The 19,106-nt window shown below is 37.9% G+C and overlaps 1 protein-coding gene and 1 pseudogene across 1 annotated transcript; both read right to left on the bottom strand.

The window, feature by feature from the left end:
- Positions 1-9,258: 9,258 nt before the first annotated feature.
- On the bottom strand, positions 9,259-11,341 carry LOC108367890 (maltase A2-like). Its single transcript, XM_017622590.1, is given in 7 exon segments — positions 9,259-9,448; positions 9,518-9,646; positions 9,712-10,016; positions 10,077-10,383; positions 10,452-10,650; positions 10,653-10,785; positions 10,853-11,341. Coding segments are annotated over 7 exon segments (1,635 nt in total). The 3' UTR covers positions 9,259-9,375.
- A 4,330-nt stretch (positions 11,342-15,671) lies between these two features.
- LOC108367889 (maltase A2-like) lies at positions 15,672-17,588 on the bottom strand (annotated as a pseudogene).
- Positions 17,589-19,106: the final 1,518 nt, after the last annotated feature.

Genomic DNA, 19,106 nt, shown 5'->3' with positions numbered 1-19,106 from the left:
AATAGAGGAATCTGAAGTTTGACCCTTGTGCGACACGCCTTAACCGTCTCCAATCGGGACCAAAATTTGTATGTGATATCTGTGATCGTGGTGTTGCCGATTGAAGGGGTGGGACTAAAAAAAAACCGCTCATTTGATTTTTAAGGATCACCCTAATGGGCATACATATGTAAATAAATGTACATTGTACATATATATGTATACATACACGCTTTCATATGCGCGCTTGTCATTTTTTACACATATCTGAATGTAAGTAATTAAATAAAGTGTTTACTTTTATGATGGTTGATAATTGCTTTTGTATTGTATAAATCCAAATGCGAACATGCCGCCGTTCCTTTTAATTTTCACTCAATAACACAAATGCGCTGTCACGCATGAGCTTACACGCACACATTCATACATTTTAATAGCTTTAAGCTCATTGTAAAGACTGAAAGCTAAAATCAATTTTGATGTCGGCATCGTTTTTACATTTTAATTGGTGCATATATGTAATATATCTTTGTGTGACTTTTTTTTGTAGTTATTGCTGTCGCCACCATTGAAAGCTGATTGTTTAATAATACATTCAAATGTCATAACTCAAAGTGCATGCTAACACAAACCCACACATGATATTTGGATATTTATGTAGTATTTCCTAGAACTCCTCAATTTTCATCTATTATCTATCTGTCATCGACTTGTCCATCTCTCCCCATTCAAATATTTATGAGATTTGCATGTCAATTGCTCATATTGGCGCCAAAGTGTCATAATTCTCAATTGTACCCCCATGAACTTCAATAAAAATTCGATTTTTTTTTTCTAGAAAATAGATGGGGAACTCATAGCATTTGAGGGGTTGTGGAGGAGGTTATGCTGGTGTTCGTCTATCAACAGTTCATATGTATGTACGTAGTATATGTATCTTCAAGAGGTCACGCATGTTGACAATATTACATTTTTTTGATGATTTTATTTAATTTGTACTGCACGTTCATAAATACATACATACATATGCCACATGATCGGCTGCCATTTGTACCCATGCCGCTGTTAATGTGGTTAATTAAAATGTTTTCTATTTGATGCATTTAATGCGGCATTTTGGAATATTTAAAAAGAAGGGAGAGATAAAACAATTTTAGAAGCTTTCCATTACCAATGATTTGTTCTTCGATGGCTAAGTCTTCAGCGTTGAAAATGTTTACTGGTTCTTAGTTACGTCGAAGGTTCCTTGGCAGTATTTCTATTATAGGGAGTCTGTTTTTGAGTGGATATGTAAGATTCATCTTCTTGTTCAATGGCAGTTACAAACCGTTTGAGTTGAGACTAAAAAACCTCGCCAATCGCCCCTCTCGAAGTTGCGAAACTTGTTCATTCCTATTTCAGTCAGGTCGGAGCGCATCCACTTATAAAAATATATACCACCAAGAAGTACTGAAGTTTCTGTAGATAATACTCTATTTTAAAGGTATATATATGCGCATTAGGGTGTCCCAGAAATATTCTTTCACGAAACTCAATACGCATACCCTCTCACATTGTGACCTTAGCAACGTACATACATATAAAATTTTAATGCTGTAGGATGTCGATGGATAACCCACGCTGACTCGAAGTTGACGGTTTGGTTATACCACAGAGAATCTAATCTCATAAGAAAAACTTGTCCAGTGTTTCGCAAACATATTTAAAAACGAGGCTCAATCGTTTTATCTAAGTCTACGTTTTCAGTTTTTCAGTATCCTGTCCAATGTTAAGGATCCATATTTGAAATTTTATACCTTCCTTCTGTTTAACTTCTACATTTCTAAACTACCTCACCCAACAAGAAGGAGTTTAACTGTGTTTAAAAATAAAGTAACTACATAGCCTCAAAAATAAGAAAAGTTTGTTAAAACATACAAGGCAAGGTTCTTAATTAAACTACATCAGTTTGCTCACTCATCAAAATACACCAATGAGATGCCTTCTTCTGCCAGCCGTACATCATAACTATGTTTCTTGATGCTTAGTTAGCAATTCGGCTGCTAACAAGAAACAAATGAGGAGGTACTTCAAAGCTCTACGAACTCATGGACGAGAGCCATAATTTCATCGCACAGCCACTCGATCGAACGTTGAACAGGCAGGCAACATTCGTTGAGAGAGAACCATGACTTTTACCAACTCTCGTCCCGTGAATACCGTCAATGGACTTCAACCCCATACCATTTCAGACGAAGAACTTCAGCTACGTAATTCGAGCCCGATTGAGGTCTAGATACGGTAACAGGTTGAGCTCTTGCTCTACCACCAAATGCCCTATATTGCTATATCCGGCTCGTGAAGGCACACCACATGACACCAACCACCCTTCTACCGTGCTACCATTAAACCCACTCAGCTAACAGTCATCTACCTTTGTCCGACCCTGTCGGAACAATGCTTCAGGTACTTCTGCACTTTACTTCCCTTGTCCAGCCGAGATTAAGGATCTTTTTATCGGGACAAACTATTCATAAGTTCTGAACACATTGAAAACAACGAGCTACAGACCACAGCTTCCAATTTGTCATCTTCATTATCTAAACGCTTTGTCGATGGCGACATGATTTCTTTAAACGCGGCAGCGACATCATGAATTTGGATGAGTTTGACATAAAAGAAGAGGAAGAACCTTATCTGTCGCCAGAAAAATAGAAATAGATCTAATCTGGCCACAACCACAGCCGTCGCGTAGACCGGTCGTCGGCAAAATAATTATCTACATAAGAGTACGTGTTAAAATAATTTGACAGCTGTGGTTTGTAGCTCGTCGTTTCCATTGTGTTCGGGCTAATACCATCGAAATTCCCAGGAGGTTGTAGAGCTATACAGTTAGGCGCTCTTCTACGATACCCAACGCAAACATTGCCATAGATCTTTTTTATTATTTTTTTTTTACACGGTGCACATGCGTCTTATAATGAACAGGTTCAATTGGAATTTGTAGAGCGGCACTTGCTGGCAAGAGTTATTCTTCGCTTGATTTCGAGGCTGACATTATAGATGGTGTTACTGTGGAACCGTAGGTCGACATAGTCCTTTACTATTTCCAAGTTACAACTGCCAACAGTAACGTGTGTCAATCGCTTTTTTCCTCCTACGATGCAGATTGACTGCTCATATTACGCTTACCAACATCAGCATCAACTATTTACAGTCGAAAAACATTTGGGCGAAAAAATTGTGCGCGACGTGAGCGAATGCATACCCGAATTAGTTTAGTATGGATACCAAATTTAGACATGCCAACATAGTTCTATCAAAACTTAGGTCTGCTAATTTCATTTGCAGGCATCGTCAACGTGACGGAAGGTCACTATCTGGGGCTTTACTTATTCTTTCATTACATTGAATTTTTTTACGTGGAGATTCCCAAGCTCAGCGCCAAACCCATCACTTGAAGGAAGAAATTCTTCAATTTTAATAAAATCCCAAAATTCATATAAGTAAAGAAGTGTGAATGATGTAAACAAATTTGTGTTCTCAGGAATATCTAAATACTAGTTGCGTTCCCAAACTTTTCTGGGTTAAAACCTGTCAAACTGTCAAAAAGCAAAAGAAGCCAGAGAACCGAGTACGAGAACGCTTTCTAGTAAACTACTAATTTCGACTTAGTTTTCGGCTGAATGACACAGCAGTGCAACGTACATCCCACAGTATTCTAATGCCCGTGCCCTTTGTAATTAATTCTATCCAATTTTATTTCCATGGAAATTTCGTATCTAATTCAAAACAATAAATCAAAGCTCGAAACAATTCCAGGTAAAACAAACTTTCAAATCAAGAGTAAACTCACGTTTGCACACCATTAGCCACAAATGCAATTCAATATATTTTAACTCAAATCCAGTCCAATTCAATTGTACGTCCAACGTACATACATACATGTGTATAAAATATATAGAACAAATGAATTCACATTAGACATTTTCCCGCCAACAATGACAGCGGCGGCAACAGCAGCGCTAATTTTCATTCACCAGCGCCAAAACTATGAAATACGGGCACTCAAAGCGCCTCAACGAGTATCGATTGCTTACCGAACGAACGAGTGTAACAGCTCATTGGTGTGCTGGGGATGGCGTGGACGAGCATTTAGTGAATAGAAGCAAAGTTGGAACGTTGTGTGGTCAATCGTAGTGGCATAGGAGACCATAGCCTCCACCCTCTTACCGCTTTAATGGTTGGTTGCCAAAGCAGAGGCAAAATGAAAAAATAATAATTAAAATAAAATAAAAATCCACACGCGGTGCTCTCTAACACGTACAACCAAAAAAATTCCATGCAGACGAACGCATCGAGTAGTGGGTAAATACGCCCGCAGCGCATGACACTGATTTTGGAGCTCCTATTTCTCATTTGAAGGGGGCACAAAGAAAGGGAGAAATGATGAGTTGTTGTTGGCGTTGTGCATTCATCCAAATGGGGATTCTCGGTTCTCGGTTAGCGGTTGGTGGTTAGCGACAGCAAAATCAATTTCAAATAAATCACATATGCGACAATTTCGACGTGCAGCGACTACAGCAACTCACAGCAAACACATACTGAAGTATATAAATACAACAATCAAATAAATAGGGGTATTCTCTGAGTCTTGCATAGCCCTTGCACGGTGCACGGATTGCACGGTTTGCAAAGCTGTCCCATACGAAAACCGGTTTTAACCGTGCAATCCGTGCAATCTGTGCACCATGCAAGGGCTTTGCAAGACTCAGAGAATACCCCTAATATTTTCGATCTCAATTAATGCAAACAAGTTGAATGACTCCGTGCTACACGGCGCAGAATTGGTGAACGCGTAGCGACAAGCATTTGATTCATGGTGCAACACTAAAGTCAATAGACAGCGAATGATAGTTGGAAACGTCAATAATGATGCGGTAGATGATCTCCGTGTGAAACTTAACAATTATGAAAATAGAGCAATATCGTAAATTTTTAAATTGGAATGCAAACAAAAAGTTCTAAAAAATTCTTCAAGCATTTTTGGGGGGATTGTGTTCAAGACCTGGTGGTCCGTTTTTGACTCGAAGAAATGGAACAAATTGGAAAATTAAGAAAGCGTAGTAAATCACAGATCTCTGGCAAACTTACTTCTAACAGAGCGTTGAAATATGTCAATTGTGATCAGTGTGGCCTAAGTCGGACGTATTGAAACACGACAGTATACATCACTTCCCACTCTCTGGTTAAGGCAAGAGCCGTCGCTGTATAATGAACTGGAACTTAAGTAAGTGTCGAGGATATCTGCTTCTCCCTATTAATTGCTTGCTGGCTGACGCTCATCCAGGATCGATCTAACCGTCATCCCATGCATAAAAATCATCGTAGCCATATTCAGGACGTATCGACTTCTGAAGCCATTCCCACTCATCGCTCGAGTTATTTGGCCCAAAGTCCATGACAATTTTTAGTTCTAATTGATGCGCCTTGGCAATAGTCACAACAAAGTCATTGAATGTGCCAAATATCGGATGAATATTTGTTAAATTGGCTACACCTTAAGCCATATCCGCCATCGGAGACTCGTAGCTAGGCGAAAGCCACGTATGCAGCCGTAACACCGATTTCCTTGAGGAATTCTAGGCGGGTTGTGATGCCATGCAAGTCACCTATACCGTCGCCATTACTATCCAGCGCGGATAGATTTGGTAAAGCAAGGCTTACTCCCACCAATCCACTTCGGTTTCCGCGGAAGTGAAACAAATGTAGAAACATACAGCTATCAGTAAGCGTAATACGAATCGGTCCCACGGCGTATCAATAAGTACTTATATTTATATTTACTACCATAACATATCGACATAATGCTACTTATCGTTGTTACTATCAAAATTAGTGGATAAGAAACTCAGCTATACATACATACATATGTTTTATGAGCATGACGAACGTCACCATAATCAAAGTAGTATTTACTATATCAAGGGTTGTCAATAGAAAATATGGGCCCTCATTCTCCCCAAACATGATTTTCGATCAAGTTTGCCAATTTAGCAAAACATTTTTTTCTTCCAATTTAATTTAGAATAGACCCTGCAAACTCCGGGCCGGGGAAAACACCCTCGGCCTCCTCCCCCTCTTCGGGCTTGACTACATCTGTGGTATAGTCTAAAAATAATCTGTTCATCTGAAGTATCCTGCCATAAGTTGCCCACATTGCGCTATGACTATTACTACCCGAGTTTAAAGCCAAACAGTTCGATCAAAACCAGGCGCTCGTAGCACATATCGATGATCCTCTGCAAGGATGGGCATGATGAATATTTGCAGAGCGTCACTTTTTTTTCGTAGAGGGCTTTGCTTTTCAATTAGCCACTGCCTATGTATATATTTGTCCTAACTATTGGAAGTCGGTCATCACTAAAAGGTTAAGAACCACTGGTTTAGAATATCGAACCTTGTCTGAGTATTTATGAGTAGCAAGCAGTCTATTGATATACAAATTTTGTTCTCAATCAATGAAAGTACAAAGTCTTTACTCAAGTGGCAATTATAAAATAAAATTTATAAACATAGTTTATGTAAGATTTATGTATGTATGTACACATCGATAGCTGAGCGGAAGATCGACCTATCTCGGCAGCCAGTTCGAAAACGCCCTATATCAGAAAAGTTTTTAAGAACGCTTTATTTCAGAATTTGATTAAAAATCATGCTATCAAAGAATTCGGTTCAAAAACGCCTATTTTTGGATCACATTTTTCGCACTAATTGACCATGGGCGTGTTTCTTTTTTATTCAGTCCGGATCTGGAAGAGAACAGTCGTGTAGTTGGCAGGAACATTGGTTATAAAGAAAAAGAAGAGCATGAAATTATTAGTTATCAGCTTATTAATACTTAACTAAATTTTTTTGTAAAAGAATTTGCAAAAACTTACTTGGTTTCTTTAGCGCCAGAGACGAAATGAAAAGAATGCGTTCAGATTATTCGGCCCCATATTATACGGGAACAACGTTCTAAATGAATAAGTGAACCGAAAAATGTATTCTGAAAAAAGAAAAGAAACTCTAGCTGTGTGTTAACATTGTTACGGTAATTTTCCAGTTTTCGGACACTTGGGAAAATCATTGATACTCATCAAATTATTTCGCCAAAAGTGGTATCAAATAGACGCATAATAAAACCCCAGTATTACGAATCCGGGAACGAAAATGAACGTCTTTTTAGTACTTCAAAAGTTATCTGTAGAAAATACATTCCGAACATTATTTACGATGTTAACTCCTGGCGGCACTTTTAAATCATGAAGACTAACAACCTTTCTTAAAAACTATTTTGAGTACCAATAATTAAAATAATTATGATTTAAGTTTTCAAAATTCTGGTATGCCATATGTAATATTTTTGCGCGCACAACTCTTTTTTGAGTAGTTGACCTTCGGCAGCGCTTCAAAGTAACAGCTCTTGCCGTACCAATGTGTCGACTATGCTATTACCCCCAGGGTTATGTGCGCGCCAAACAAAAATTTTAAAAAGCGCAATAAAACCATAATGGCTTTATTTCCATTTCTAGTTGGAAATAACGCTGTATCGAAATAATGGTTTTATTTAAAATCGCCAAGCGAAATAAAGCCATTATGGCCGTATTGCATATGGTGTTATTGCTCTCCGCCTATGTACTTGTTGAACATTTCCCTGCAAAAAATTGAGGACCAATGAGGCGTGGTTTTAAAGTAGCACAGAGGCGGGTGTGTATATTAGCTGCAAACATTAAAACCTACTAAAGCTTTTTCAATTGAAAAGCTACTAGTTTCCTTGAATACTTACTTACGGAAAGCCCATAGATACGCAAAGTTGCTCTCAAGCAACATTGTAATCGAGAGGGTTGCGTCTGTTTTTAATAACGCAGTACTACTTATCAAAGTAGGATTTCGTTAACCTAAAGTTCTGAAGGAAGGTGGTTATTTAATCTAAATCATCAATCTTTTAGATTAGGCCATTTTGCAAACTAAAAATTGTTCATATACATACAAATACATAAAAATAGTAGGTTCATACATATTCACTATGGAGCAAACCAATCGTTTTCCTATGTAAGTGAATGTTATGTGCTTTTATTATTCAGGCACTTATGAAATATTTGGCGCTTGACTAAGTATGTATATATGTACCTATGTATGTAAAGCGGTATTCCCGCCGGTTTTATGATTAGCAGACCACTCGAAAATCAATAGCTTTTTTGCATTCAATAGATTTCATTCTTCCGCTATATACTGTTTAATCAGTTTTTTTTTAATCAAAATTTAAAACATTGTTGGTGCTCGCATATGGTAATGATAAAAACGCATTTCGTCAGTTCTTCGCCAACGGATTTCAATAGCTGAACCGATATTCCATCGGCTATGTGGACTTCGTTGTTTTAGAGACACCTTATTGGCGTTCTCACCTCGTCCTGGTTGAATGGTTGGACATGAGTAACTTCCTAAACATTTTTGGAAAAAATGTCTGTCCAATTTTCTGGAATGATTTCAAATTTTTTGAGGAGTTGTTGACAAAACATTAAAAATAAGTATGTCCATGTGTGCAGTTTTTGCTTAAAGTATGGGAATGGGGATTATGAAATGTCGAGGTTTTGCATTTTTAAATATTATTTGTGTAAAGCTGAAAAAAGTGGACCAGACTTTAAATTGGGATGGAGTTGTTTGTGAATTAAACTAATCGGAAATATCGATTTCACTTTCTACGAATTTGTGTGTTCATTTCGCGATCCTTAGAGTATTCGAGAGGGGTGGGCGTTTGTCCTACTCTGTTAGAGCAGTCTGACGTATTGGCGGTTGGGGCCGTTTTTTAATAAAAATTTTGCGGAAAAAACAGCAATTTACATTTTGGTAGAAGTTATGGCATTATTTCTGAGATCACCATATCTCCTCATCAGACTCCTTCAACTGGGATTCGATCCAACGACTCCAGCCACCTAAACCAGTAGTCAACCCACTGAGCTAAGTTCGCCACGTAAACTGATTATGCCTTTTCAACTTTTGTTGAATATAATTTAAAAAATTATTTAAATGGCTGTTAAAAAAACCTTTTCTTATTTAGATGCTGCACCACATTTTGACAAGTTTTAAAACATATTTTTTTGTAATTTAATTTTGGTAAATCCAGGTTTCAAACTTGCTGCAATATTAAAAAAAAACAAAAAACTTTCCTTTCATATAAACCATAAACACTATTTTTATATGGAGGGAAACCGTAACATCTTCGAGAATAAAATATTCAATATTTAAATACGTGAATTTCTGTTATCTTGAATTTTTTTGTTTAATCTGTCACAACATACATACACATACATAAGCATTAGCTATAATCAAAAATATTAATCAGATCACCGGCTTTATTAGCATGCGAGCACTCTAAGCAATCCACCGCAGAACAACTGCTTCATAGGGCATCAAATAAATTCGTTTGCTTAGGTCAACTTTGTCACTTAAATGCAGAAAAGAAATATGAAATCAAATATTTATCGAGAATTAAACCACTTTCGATAACACCTACCCGTAATTGTGTGGTGAATATGAATTGAGCACCACATAGTCCACAGTCTTGTTGGCCAATCCGTCTAAGTATTCTATTTGGTTACCCAAATTGGCCAAAAAACGGTACTCTTCGACGCCAGCAGCGGTTCTAAAAGATAAGCTCGATTAATTTAATGAACCCTGTTTTTGGCTACCCCTTTAATTGTCACAAACCTTACAACCTGAAAGACTTGTGTTTTCAGAGCGCCATGTGAAAAGCCACCATCCTCCTTGACTGCCTTAAAGGCAGCAGTTTGCCTCAGTTTGATCATTGCCTTTAGTATATTCAAAGTGCTGCGTGCCACACCCCGTTGAGTTTGTTCGTTGAGATAGTTGGAGTTAGAATTTACAGCCAGCCAAGTTGAGTTGCCTGTACTGAATCCGGCATTCTTTGATGTGTCCCATTGCATTGGCGAACGCTGTGCATCTCGGGAATTACCAGCGCCTGTGTCCAAATCAGTCATGCCAATTTCATCGCCCTAAAGTGATTTGGAAAAAATTTATGTAATTTGCTTTCTTCCTCAGAGAGTATCTCTTACGTTATAAACAACAGATGCGCCGGGCAATGCCTGCACCAACATCGTCATCGCATCCTTCTTTTCCACACCTATGTGTGTAGCTGGGCGGCTTTGATCATGGTTTCCTACGTGCCAATTGGCCTCTTTGTGCTGAGTCCACATAACATCCATCCACGATTTGATGGACGTTTCCAGTTGAGTTGCAGTGGTTGAGGCACGAACCTGAATTAAATTGAAATTCATTGGCATCTGGCTACCAACGTGGGTTCCATTCGAAATATACTCGCTCAAACTATTCATGCTCCCAAATGACTCTGCTAATTGGATTCTAAGGAGTAAAGTATTGGACTTATATGTAAACCATTTCACGCCATTTCACGTGGGTTAAATAAATACCTAGTATCACCGCCATGTTTTTCTGTGTATTCGTCTAACAACGCACGCCATTCGTATAACATTTCGCGATTTTGTGGTAAATAATCTGTATACTCTTCTCTCCTGGTCTCGTCTGGAAAAGTGCCGTTTTCGTAACGCGTCTCAAAAAAGCAATGCACGGCATCAACGCGAAATGAGTCCACACCACGATCTAGCCAATTTCTAAGGCCTCGGCCAAATATTGATGCACCATTGGATTGGTGAGGTTTAAGTCGGGTTGCTTGGTTAGAAAACGGTGCAAATAATATTGCTGGCGTACTTCATTCCATTCCCATACGGAACCTCCAAAGCCCTCCTACAAAAGACAATAGAGGACATGAAAGATCGCTCGCCAAAAAGTATATACTCGCATATTAACTTACCCAATTGCTTGGCTTCTGACGCTCACCCGTTTCTGGATCGATTTTAGGATCAGCCCAAACATAAAAATCATCGTAGCCATCTTCACGCCGTACCGACTTTTCGAACCACTCGCACTCATCGCTGGAATGATTCGGTACAAAATCCATAATAATTTTTATTCCCAATTGATGCGCCTTTGCAATCATTGCATCAAAATCGTCCAATGTGCCAAATATCGGGTCCACCTTGGTGAAATTGGATACATCGTAGCCCATATCCGCCATCGGTGACTCGTAGATAGGCGAAAGCCACGTAGCGGTGATGCCAAGTTCCTTCAGCAATTCAAGACGAGACGTGATGCCATTCAGATCACCTATACCGTCGCCGTCACTATCCATAAAGGAGCGAGGGTAGATCTGGTAGAGCGCTGCGGATTCCCACCAGCCAACTTCGGTTGCCGCCGTAACACTGCAGACGCAGAGGACTACCGCTACTAGTAAGCACGACATCTCGATGAGTACTGATCGAATAGGCTATGTCCGGACTTGTTTTTTATACTTCAATACACTTCGCGATAAAGGTATTTATCGATTGCCGTTATTTCATGTATGGAATGAATGAAACGAAAGTGTGCTGATAATGTTTCGTAGTCATTGCTTGGCTAAGTCGATGTAGCGATTAGAATCGTCTCTGAAAAGAAGCATTTATTGCCAAATTTTCGAGGTGCATACTTAAGTGTGCCTTCAAATCGGCTGTTACATCTTATCAAAGCAATATATTTGTTGCTTGCGCTCTTAAGAGCGTGTCAGACGTTGCAATATTTCCTAATTTTCCATGCAATTCGCTGTCAAATTGAGAAAGAAAAAATTGTATTTCCATGTGTGAACANATCTCGATGAGTACTGATCGAATAGGCTATGTCCGGACTTGTTTTTTATACTTCAACACACTTCGCGATAAAGGTATTTATCGTTTGCCGTTATTTCATGTATGGAATGAATGAAACGAAAGTGTGCTGATAATGTTTCGTAGTCATTGCTTGGCTAAGTGGATGTAGCGATTAGAATCGTCTCTGAAAAGAAGCATTTATTGCCAAATTTTCGCATACTTAAGTGTGCCTTCAAATCGGCTGTTACATCTTATCAAAGCAATATATTTGTTGCTTGCGCTCTTAAGAGCGTGTCAGACGTTGCAATATTTCCTACTTTTCCATGCAATTCGCTGTCAAATTGAGAAAGAAAAAATTGTATTTCCATNGTTGATTTTATAGAACTTGATATATTTCTTTCCAACAGTGGTCGCAGTTCAACAGGCAATGGAAAACCTTCGGGTGTATTTCTGCCATGCAAAAGCTACTCATAAAATCCTCTTACCGTTCGAAGGTGGCGCAGAACCGTAGGTCACACCATTCGTGCTACAACATCTAGTTGCACACCACAAATAAGAGGAGAAGTTCGGCCAAACACTTAGCAGCCCGTGCAGCAAAATTTAGTTGCAGTTGGGCAAAGCGCTAGCTCAAAAACGGCTGCAGAGCGGTACAGTTGAAATTTTTGGTGTGGTAGTTNCATGTTGCTCGTGCGGCTCTAGCAATTTTTATTTTCTGCTGCAAGTGCTGTCAAACTATTCGAGTGTTGCCGTGTGAAGGTGATCACGATTTTGTGAGAAATAATAACAAACAATTTAAAGAAAATATCTGACTTGCTTTTAGTTAATTAATTTGCGGAATTGAATTGTTCAGTTATAAATAATCAATTAATCTTCAAATTAAAAATAAAGTTAATTATAATTAAGAGAAATATTGCCAGAAATTCATTTGCACACAACCAAAAAGCGATTTTTGAAATTTTACGCTGCAATTCGCCCTTCGGAAATAAAAAAACCTGTTTCGAAAGACACTTTCCTTCCTTTTCGAAATATATTGCCTTTTCACGTCTGACACGCTCTTTAGAGTCAGAGTAGACAATTTTAAAACCGAGCGATTTTTCGTACAAATAAAAATTACTTAACAATCCAGGCACTCAATTAACCCTAGGCGCGTGAACTGATTGCATATAAGAGTAGTTTTGGCAATTTGTATGACCCACAGGCCACCTGAAATCAATTGACTTTATAGAACTTGATATATTTCTTTCCAACAGTGGTCGCAATTCAACAGGCAATGGAAAACCTTCGGGTGTATTTCTGCCATGAAAAAGCTACTCATAAAATCCGTTTACCGTTCGAAGGTGGCGCAGAACTGTAGGTCACACCATTCGTGCTACAACATCTAGTTGCACACCACAAATAAGAGCAGAAGTTCGGTCAAACACTTAGCAGCCCGTGCAGCAAAATTTAGTTGCAGTTGGGCAAAGCGCTAGCTCAAAAACGGCTGCAGAGCGGTACAGTTGAAATTTTTGGTGTGGTAGTTGCGCCGTCGTCAATGTTTCTCACAGTAAGCATGTGAAAGCTGAGAAGTAAATGGACAGATTTTCAATTCTCATACAATACGAAAGTAGCGCCACGAGAAGATCTCCGCCTCTTAACATCGTTGGTCGTGAGTTCAAAGAAGACATAAATATAAAATTTATAAAACTAAAATAAGAATAAAACAAGTAATTTTTAAGCAAACAGACAGCGCAACCGACTTCAATTTTCATATACAAATTTACGAGTACCGTCAATCTTTTCATGACCCAATGATCGTATTTTAAGTAATTTACTATGGGACCACCCTTGAAGTACCACCTTTCCGATAAAAAGAATTAACGAGATCTGTTCACGTGGTCCAAAGTTATGCGGTAACATACATAAAAAAATATTTCTCCTTTTTTTGTGAAGTCGGTTTATAAGAAAATATATTATATAAAATAAAATTAAATCTGTAAAAGAAAAGAAAAAACCAAAAAATATCCATAAATGGAATCCAAAATTTTTTTTTCTCATAATAAAACTTATTGTCCCAGACCAGTCCAAAATGGAGCCAGTTCAGAACGAGCTTAAAAGTTCGGCAGAGGGAGACAAGTGCTCCTCTGTTGAAAGCAATGGTTTGGGATTTGTGAAGAATCACGACGGTCCCTTTTCAAGCTAGTCGGCGGGAGTTTCATTTTCTGCCGGGAACAGTTTAACCGCTAAAATTGTTTTAATCAGTTTTTTGTTGTTCAGCATATAATGTTGATTCATGTGAGAAGTCCCCAATCGCGTCGTTATATGTCGTTATATGTTACATCTAGTCATATCTGTTCGCGTGTACTGGTGTGATTTGCACTCCTCATTTTGGTTCCACTATATAAAAAAGTAATTTTTTAGCAAAAAAACAAAACCGACTTCGATTCTAATATAAAAATCCAATCCAATATAGCGCGATCCAATATAGCGCGCCTCAAATCTTAAACATAATAATTTTGTTAATAATATTAATAAGAATAGCTTATTATTATATTATTTAAGAGTTCTTGGGGTCGCTAAATTTCAACCTGAAAGAAAAATAACTAAGTGCATAATAGTCGATCCAATATGGCGCCTTAAATTAAAAGAAATGTGCTTAATTTGAAAAATATTTATTAAAGTTACGTAATATTGAGTTCTGTTTGGGTTTTTTAAGTTTGTATTTAAAATTCTTAAATAAAAATGCTATATAATTATAATCTAATCATGTTTACGTGCATCTTACATGAAATTGGTTTAAAAAAAGAGTAATTTGAAAAAATCATCTTCAGAAAAACTTTCAATATTATATGGTACAAAATCGCGTCGTAAACAAAAGGTCGGACATGATCGGATTCAATATTTAGTCTTATTGTTTAATTAAACATAAATTTTTTGTTGGTGAAATATGGTGAAAAATTACTTGTGACTTTTTCTTTAAACTGTTTTTATTAAAAAATTTTCTTGAATTTTTCATTAAATACTAATCAGTTAAACATATTAAACAATTTTTAAATTATATGTTATTATTGAAATTATATATTATACATAGAACTCACCTGCAGAACAAGAACTAATTTTACAAAACTAAAATCGATCGCACCAATAGGCTTTTGGCGTTCTTTTAAACTTCAGCATTACATTTTAACTTTCCAGAGCACTGCGTCAACTAACACTTTACCACTGATCTTACCAACGGTGCAAAAGGTTCGAACCTGTATTGAACATATTTCGATAGCTGAAACATCATTTTAGCCAACCAAAGAAAACAAAACCCCCAAAATCGATGCTTTATTTTTGGATTTATGGGCACGAATTGGGGACCAAATATCACTGTGCGACTGGTAAATTTGTAAACATTTTTAGAAGTCGCAGCATTAGTACAAAACATACAAACTCAATCAGAAATCTAATTGATAAGTGTATGAAATTGTTTGCCAGATTGGGAAAAGCCCAATATTTTACCTTCACATGAGAGGGCTACCAATTCACACCAACTGCCCAATCGTCTGATTCTGATTTTAGAGTGGATTTATAACTGTAATATCTAATGGAGCTTCATGACAGTTTTATTTAGAAAATTTGAAAAGTCAAGAAGGTCTAGCGGTAGAAGTCACGGGTGTAATGTATTTCCGCATTCCTCATCAAACTTCTGACTGGACTTCAGAGTGAAATAAACGTACGCGATATCATGAGCTAGTTAGCACGCTACCACTGAGCTAAACGTATCCTATAAACTCTTGCTGCGATAGCCGAGTGGCTAGAGGTAAGATCCTGGGTCGCAGTCTAAAATATCTATAAAAAAAAACACTAAAACTAATGATACCACATTTCTAATGAGTTTTAAAAAATCCATACTTTATTAATACCATACATACTAAATACTATTATCATATAAGTATTATCCGGCTACAAGAACCAAAAATTCATAGGCATCTACGCAGTCCACCGAAGAATAACCGCTTCATAGGGCATCAAATAGATACGTTTACTTAAATGCGAACAAGAAAATATAATAATTAGAAAAAATTGTATGTAATCTCACAATCGACTAAACTTACCCATACTTATGGGGCGAATATGAAGTGAGCAGCACATACTCCATTGTCTTGTTGGTCAAACCATCCAAGTATTCTATTTGGTTCCCAAAATTCGCTAGCAAACGATACTCCTCTCTACCAGCAGCAGTTCTAGAAAGGCAAGCTTAATTAAATTAATATAACCTTATTTCGGCTAGTTGCATCTTTGTTTGTCACAAACCTCACTATGTGAAAGATTTGCTTCGACAAAGCTCCATACGAGAAACCACCATCCTCCTTGAACGCCTTGAATGCGGCAGTTTTTTTCAGCTTGGTCATTCCTTAGTAAATATTCAAAGTACTGCGTGCCACGCCCCGTTGTGTTTGTACGTTGAGGTATTTGTAGTTCGGATTGATTGGCAGCCAAGTGGAGTTGCCTGTGCTGAAGCCGGCATTCTCCGATGTGTCCCATTGCATTGGCATGCGCTCTGGATCTCGGTAATTATCCTTAAATATTGACAAACTAGTTTAATAGTGACATATGTAAGTCAGAACTTACCTTATAAGTGACCGATGCGCCGGGCATGGCATGCACTATCATCGTCATCATATCCACTCTTTTCTCGCCTATACGTGTAGCCGGACGACTGTTGTCATGGTTGCCTGCTTGCCAATTGGCCGCATCGGTCGGTTTGTCCACATAACATCCATGCACATTTTAGCGCGCTGTTCGACGTCCTCTGCCGTGGTTGAGGTGCGTAATTCAATGAAATTAAGATTCAGAGACATCTGTGCACCGATGTGGGTGCCGTTGGCAATGTACGCGCTCAAAATATCAATTGGCGCATATGCTTCTGCAACTTGGATCCTAAGAAATAATGTATTGGATTTGTATATTTGGTTTTCTCATATCGCTTCTTTACCTAGAATCGCCGCCATGTACTCGCTGGTATTCGTCTAAAAACTCACGCCATTCATATAATAGTTCAACGTTTTCAGGCAAATTCAGTGTATGAATTCCATACCTGTCCTCATCTGGGAAAGTGCCATTTTCGTAATGCGTTTCAAAGAAGAATGGCACAGCATCGATACGAAACGAGTCCACACCGCGCTCAAGCCAAAATTCCAAAACCTCAATCATGCGCTTACGCACCATTGGATTGGTGTGGTTTAAGTCGGGTTATTTAGCTAGAAACTGGTGCAGATAATACTGTTGGCGATCTTCGTTCCAAGTCCATTACGAACCACCAAAAATTGCTTGCTGTAAAAGAGAGAAATATAAAGACGACAGGTTCCTTGATAGAATAAAATTCTTCCTTTTTCAATTGCTTACTCAATTGCTGGGTAGTTGCCGCTCACCCGTTTCTGGGTCGATCTTACCATCGGACCAAACATAAAAGTCATCGTAGCCATCTTCACGACGTATCGACTTTTTAAACCACTCACACTCATCGCTCGAGTGATTTGGCACAAAGTCCATAATAATTTTTAGTCCTAATTGATGCGCCTTGGCAATCATCACATCAAAGTCAGCCAATGTGCCAAATATAGGATCAATATTTGTGAAATTGGCTACATTGAAACCCATATCCGCCATGGGAGACTCGTAGATTGGCGAAAGCCACGCAGCCGTGACGCCAATTTCCTTGAGGAACTCCAGGCGGGATGTGATGCCATTCAAATCACCGATTCCGTCGCCATCACTATCCTTAAAGGAGCGAGGGTAGATCTGGTAGAGCGTTGCAGACTCCCACCAATCAACTTCGGTTGCCGCGGAAGTGACACCAGCGCAGAAGAGCACTGTTGTCAATAAGGGTACTACAGCACGGAACATCTCTGCAAGTACTAACTACAAAGGTACTGTCTTCGCTTGCATTTATACTTTATGAGCAGCGTTGCCGCTTTGGTAATTTTTTTTACCAAAATTGGTAATATTTTTTCTTTATTTATCAAATTTGGTAATTTGGTAACTTATTTTTCGATTCGGTCAGTTCTGATTTTTCATTAGGAAGTGGGCAGTAAGCGTTTCCTTTTATTAAAATACTAGGTAATCCTGAAAGTTTCGCAAGATGAAAAGTTCTTCGGCGTTCCTTGGTTACTAGAATTGTGTGAACTCTAACAAACTGCTTGAAAGCGGCTATTGCTATATCTAACGTGTTCTATTCCAGAAGGTAATGGATGTTCCTACCTTTCCTTGTCAGTTCGTTAGCTTTGCAATTGCCGTCAATCAATCATTCAGTAGGGGAATTAACTTTGTCTATGTGTGAGTCGAAAGCTTTCAGGACTGCCTTCAAGCTTTGAATTTTTAGATAATTATATATGTATATGTTTTTCATGCCTGGACAAATGTTGATTTTAAAGTACTCCAAAATCCCATGGTGCCAAGTCCGTGGAGGTGATCTCTGTGGCCAAATGACACCCCTCTACGGGAAATTATGGGCCTAATAATCCTCTGTTGAAATGAACCGTATCCATGAAATCCTGTTGTGACTTTTAGTTGTTGTTGCATGAAAAGCTTGCTATCTTCGGATATATGCACAGACATACATATCTATGTACAGTTCTGGATGTAAAATAAGTTTTGTAATTTTTTGTTGACTTTGGTAACTTTTTCTGGTGATTTTGGTAAGAAAAGGGTATATTGTGGCAACACTGTTTATGACCAGGGATGCCGTTTGGATCTAAATAGATCCAATGGGATACATTTTTAGACGGATTTTTGCGAGATACTTATTTTTTCCGATCAGTATAAATGTGGATACTTTTTTAAATAGGCCTTGATAGCCTTCCCCTTTTTGTGAAGTCGATTAAAAAGAAAAAAGATCTCAGTGTCGTTTAAAATACACTGTTTAAAAAACTAAATTTGATTTATGTAAGGAAATTTGTATAAATTTTACTGAAAAGACTTTAAATACACTCTAAAAAATTTTTGTTCAAATTTGCGTACATTAAGAGAGGTAACCGGTTTCCTCTTTTAATGTACGCAAAGTTTCCACCGTGTAATAAAATTAAGCACTGCCTGTTTACTTTTACATACATGCACTTTTTAGAGTGTACAGGTACAAATGGAACATATTAATTACTATTTATTATACTTTGCAAAATACTTATGCACAAAAAATTTAACTTACGAACTGAAGTTATAAATGTTTGATTTTATGGAAAATTAACATATATACATACATGTATTCCAAGTCCTTAGGATGGGTTAAATTATGTCTTTTTCATGAAAATGTTTTGCTTTCTTACAAATTATGAGATTGCATACATTTGGATACATTTTTTGCTTGGTCGGTGATACATTTTCTTGAGGCGGCGCAGCAACACTGTTTATGACATGTCGAGATAAGAG

Source organism: Rhagoletis zephyria, unplaced genomic scaffold (assembly GCF_001687245.7).
Source record: "Rhagoletis zephyria isolate East Lansing unplaced genomic scaffold, Rhagoletis_zephyria_1.1 Rzeph_scaffold_02846, whole genome shotgun sequence".
Taxonomy (NCBI): domain Eukaryota; kingdom Metazoa; phylum Arthropoda; class Insecta; order Diptera; family Tephritidae; genus Rhagoletis; species Rhagoletis zephyria.
This window is presented reverse-complemented; position numbering and strand designations above follow the sequence as displayed.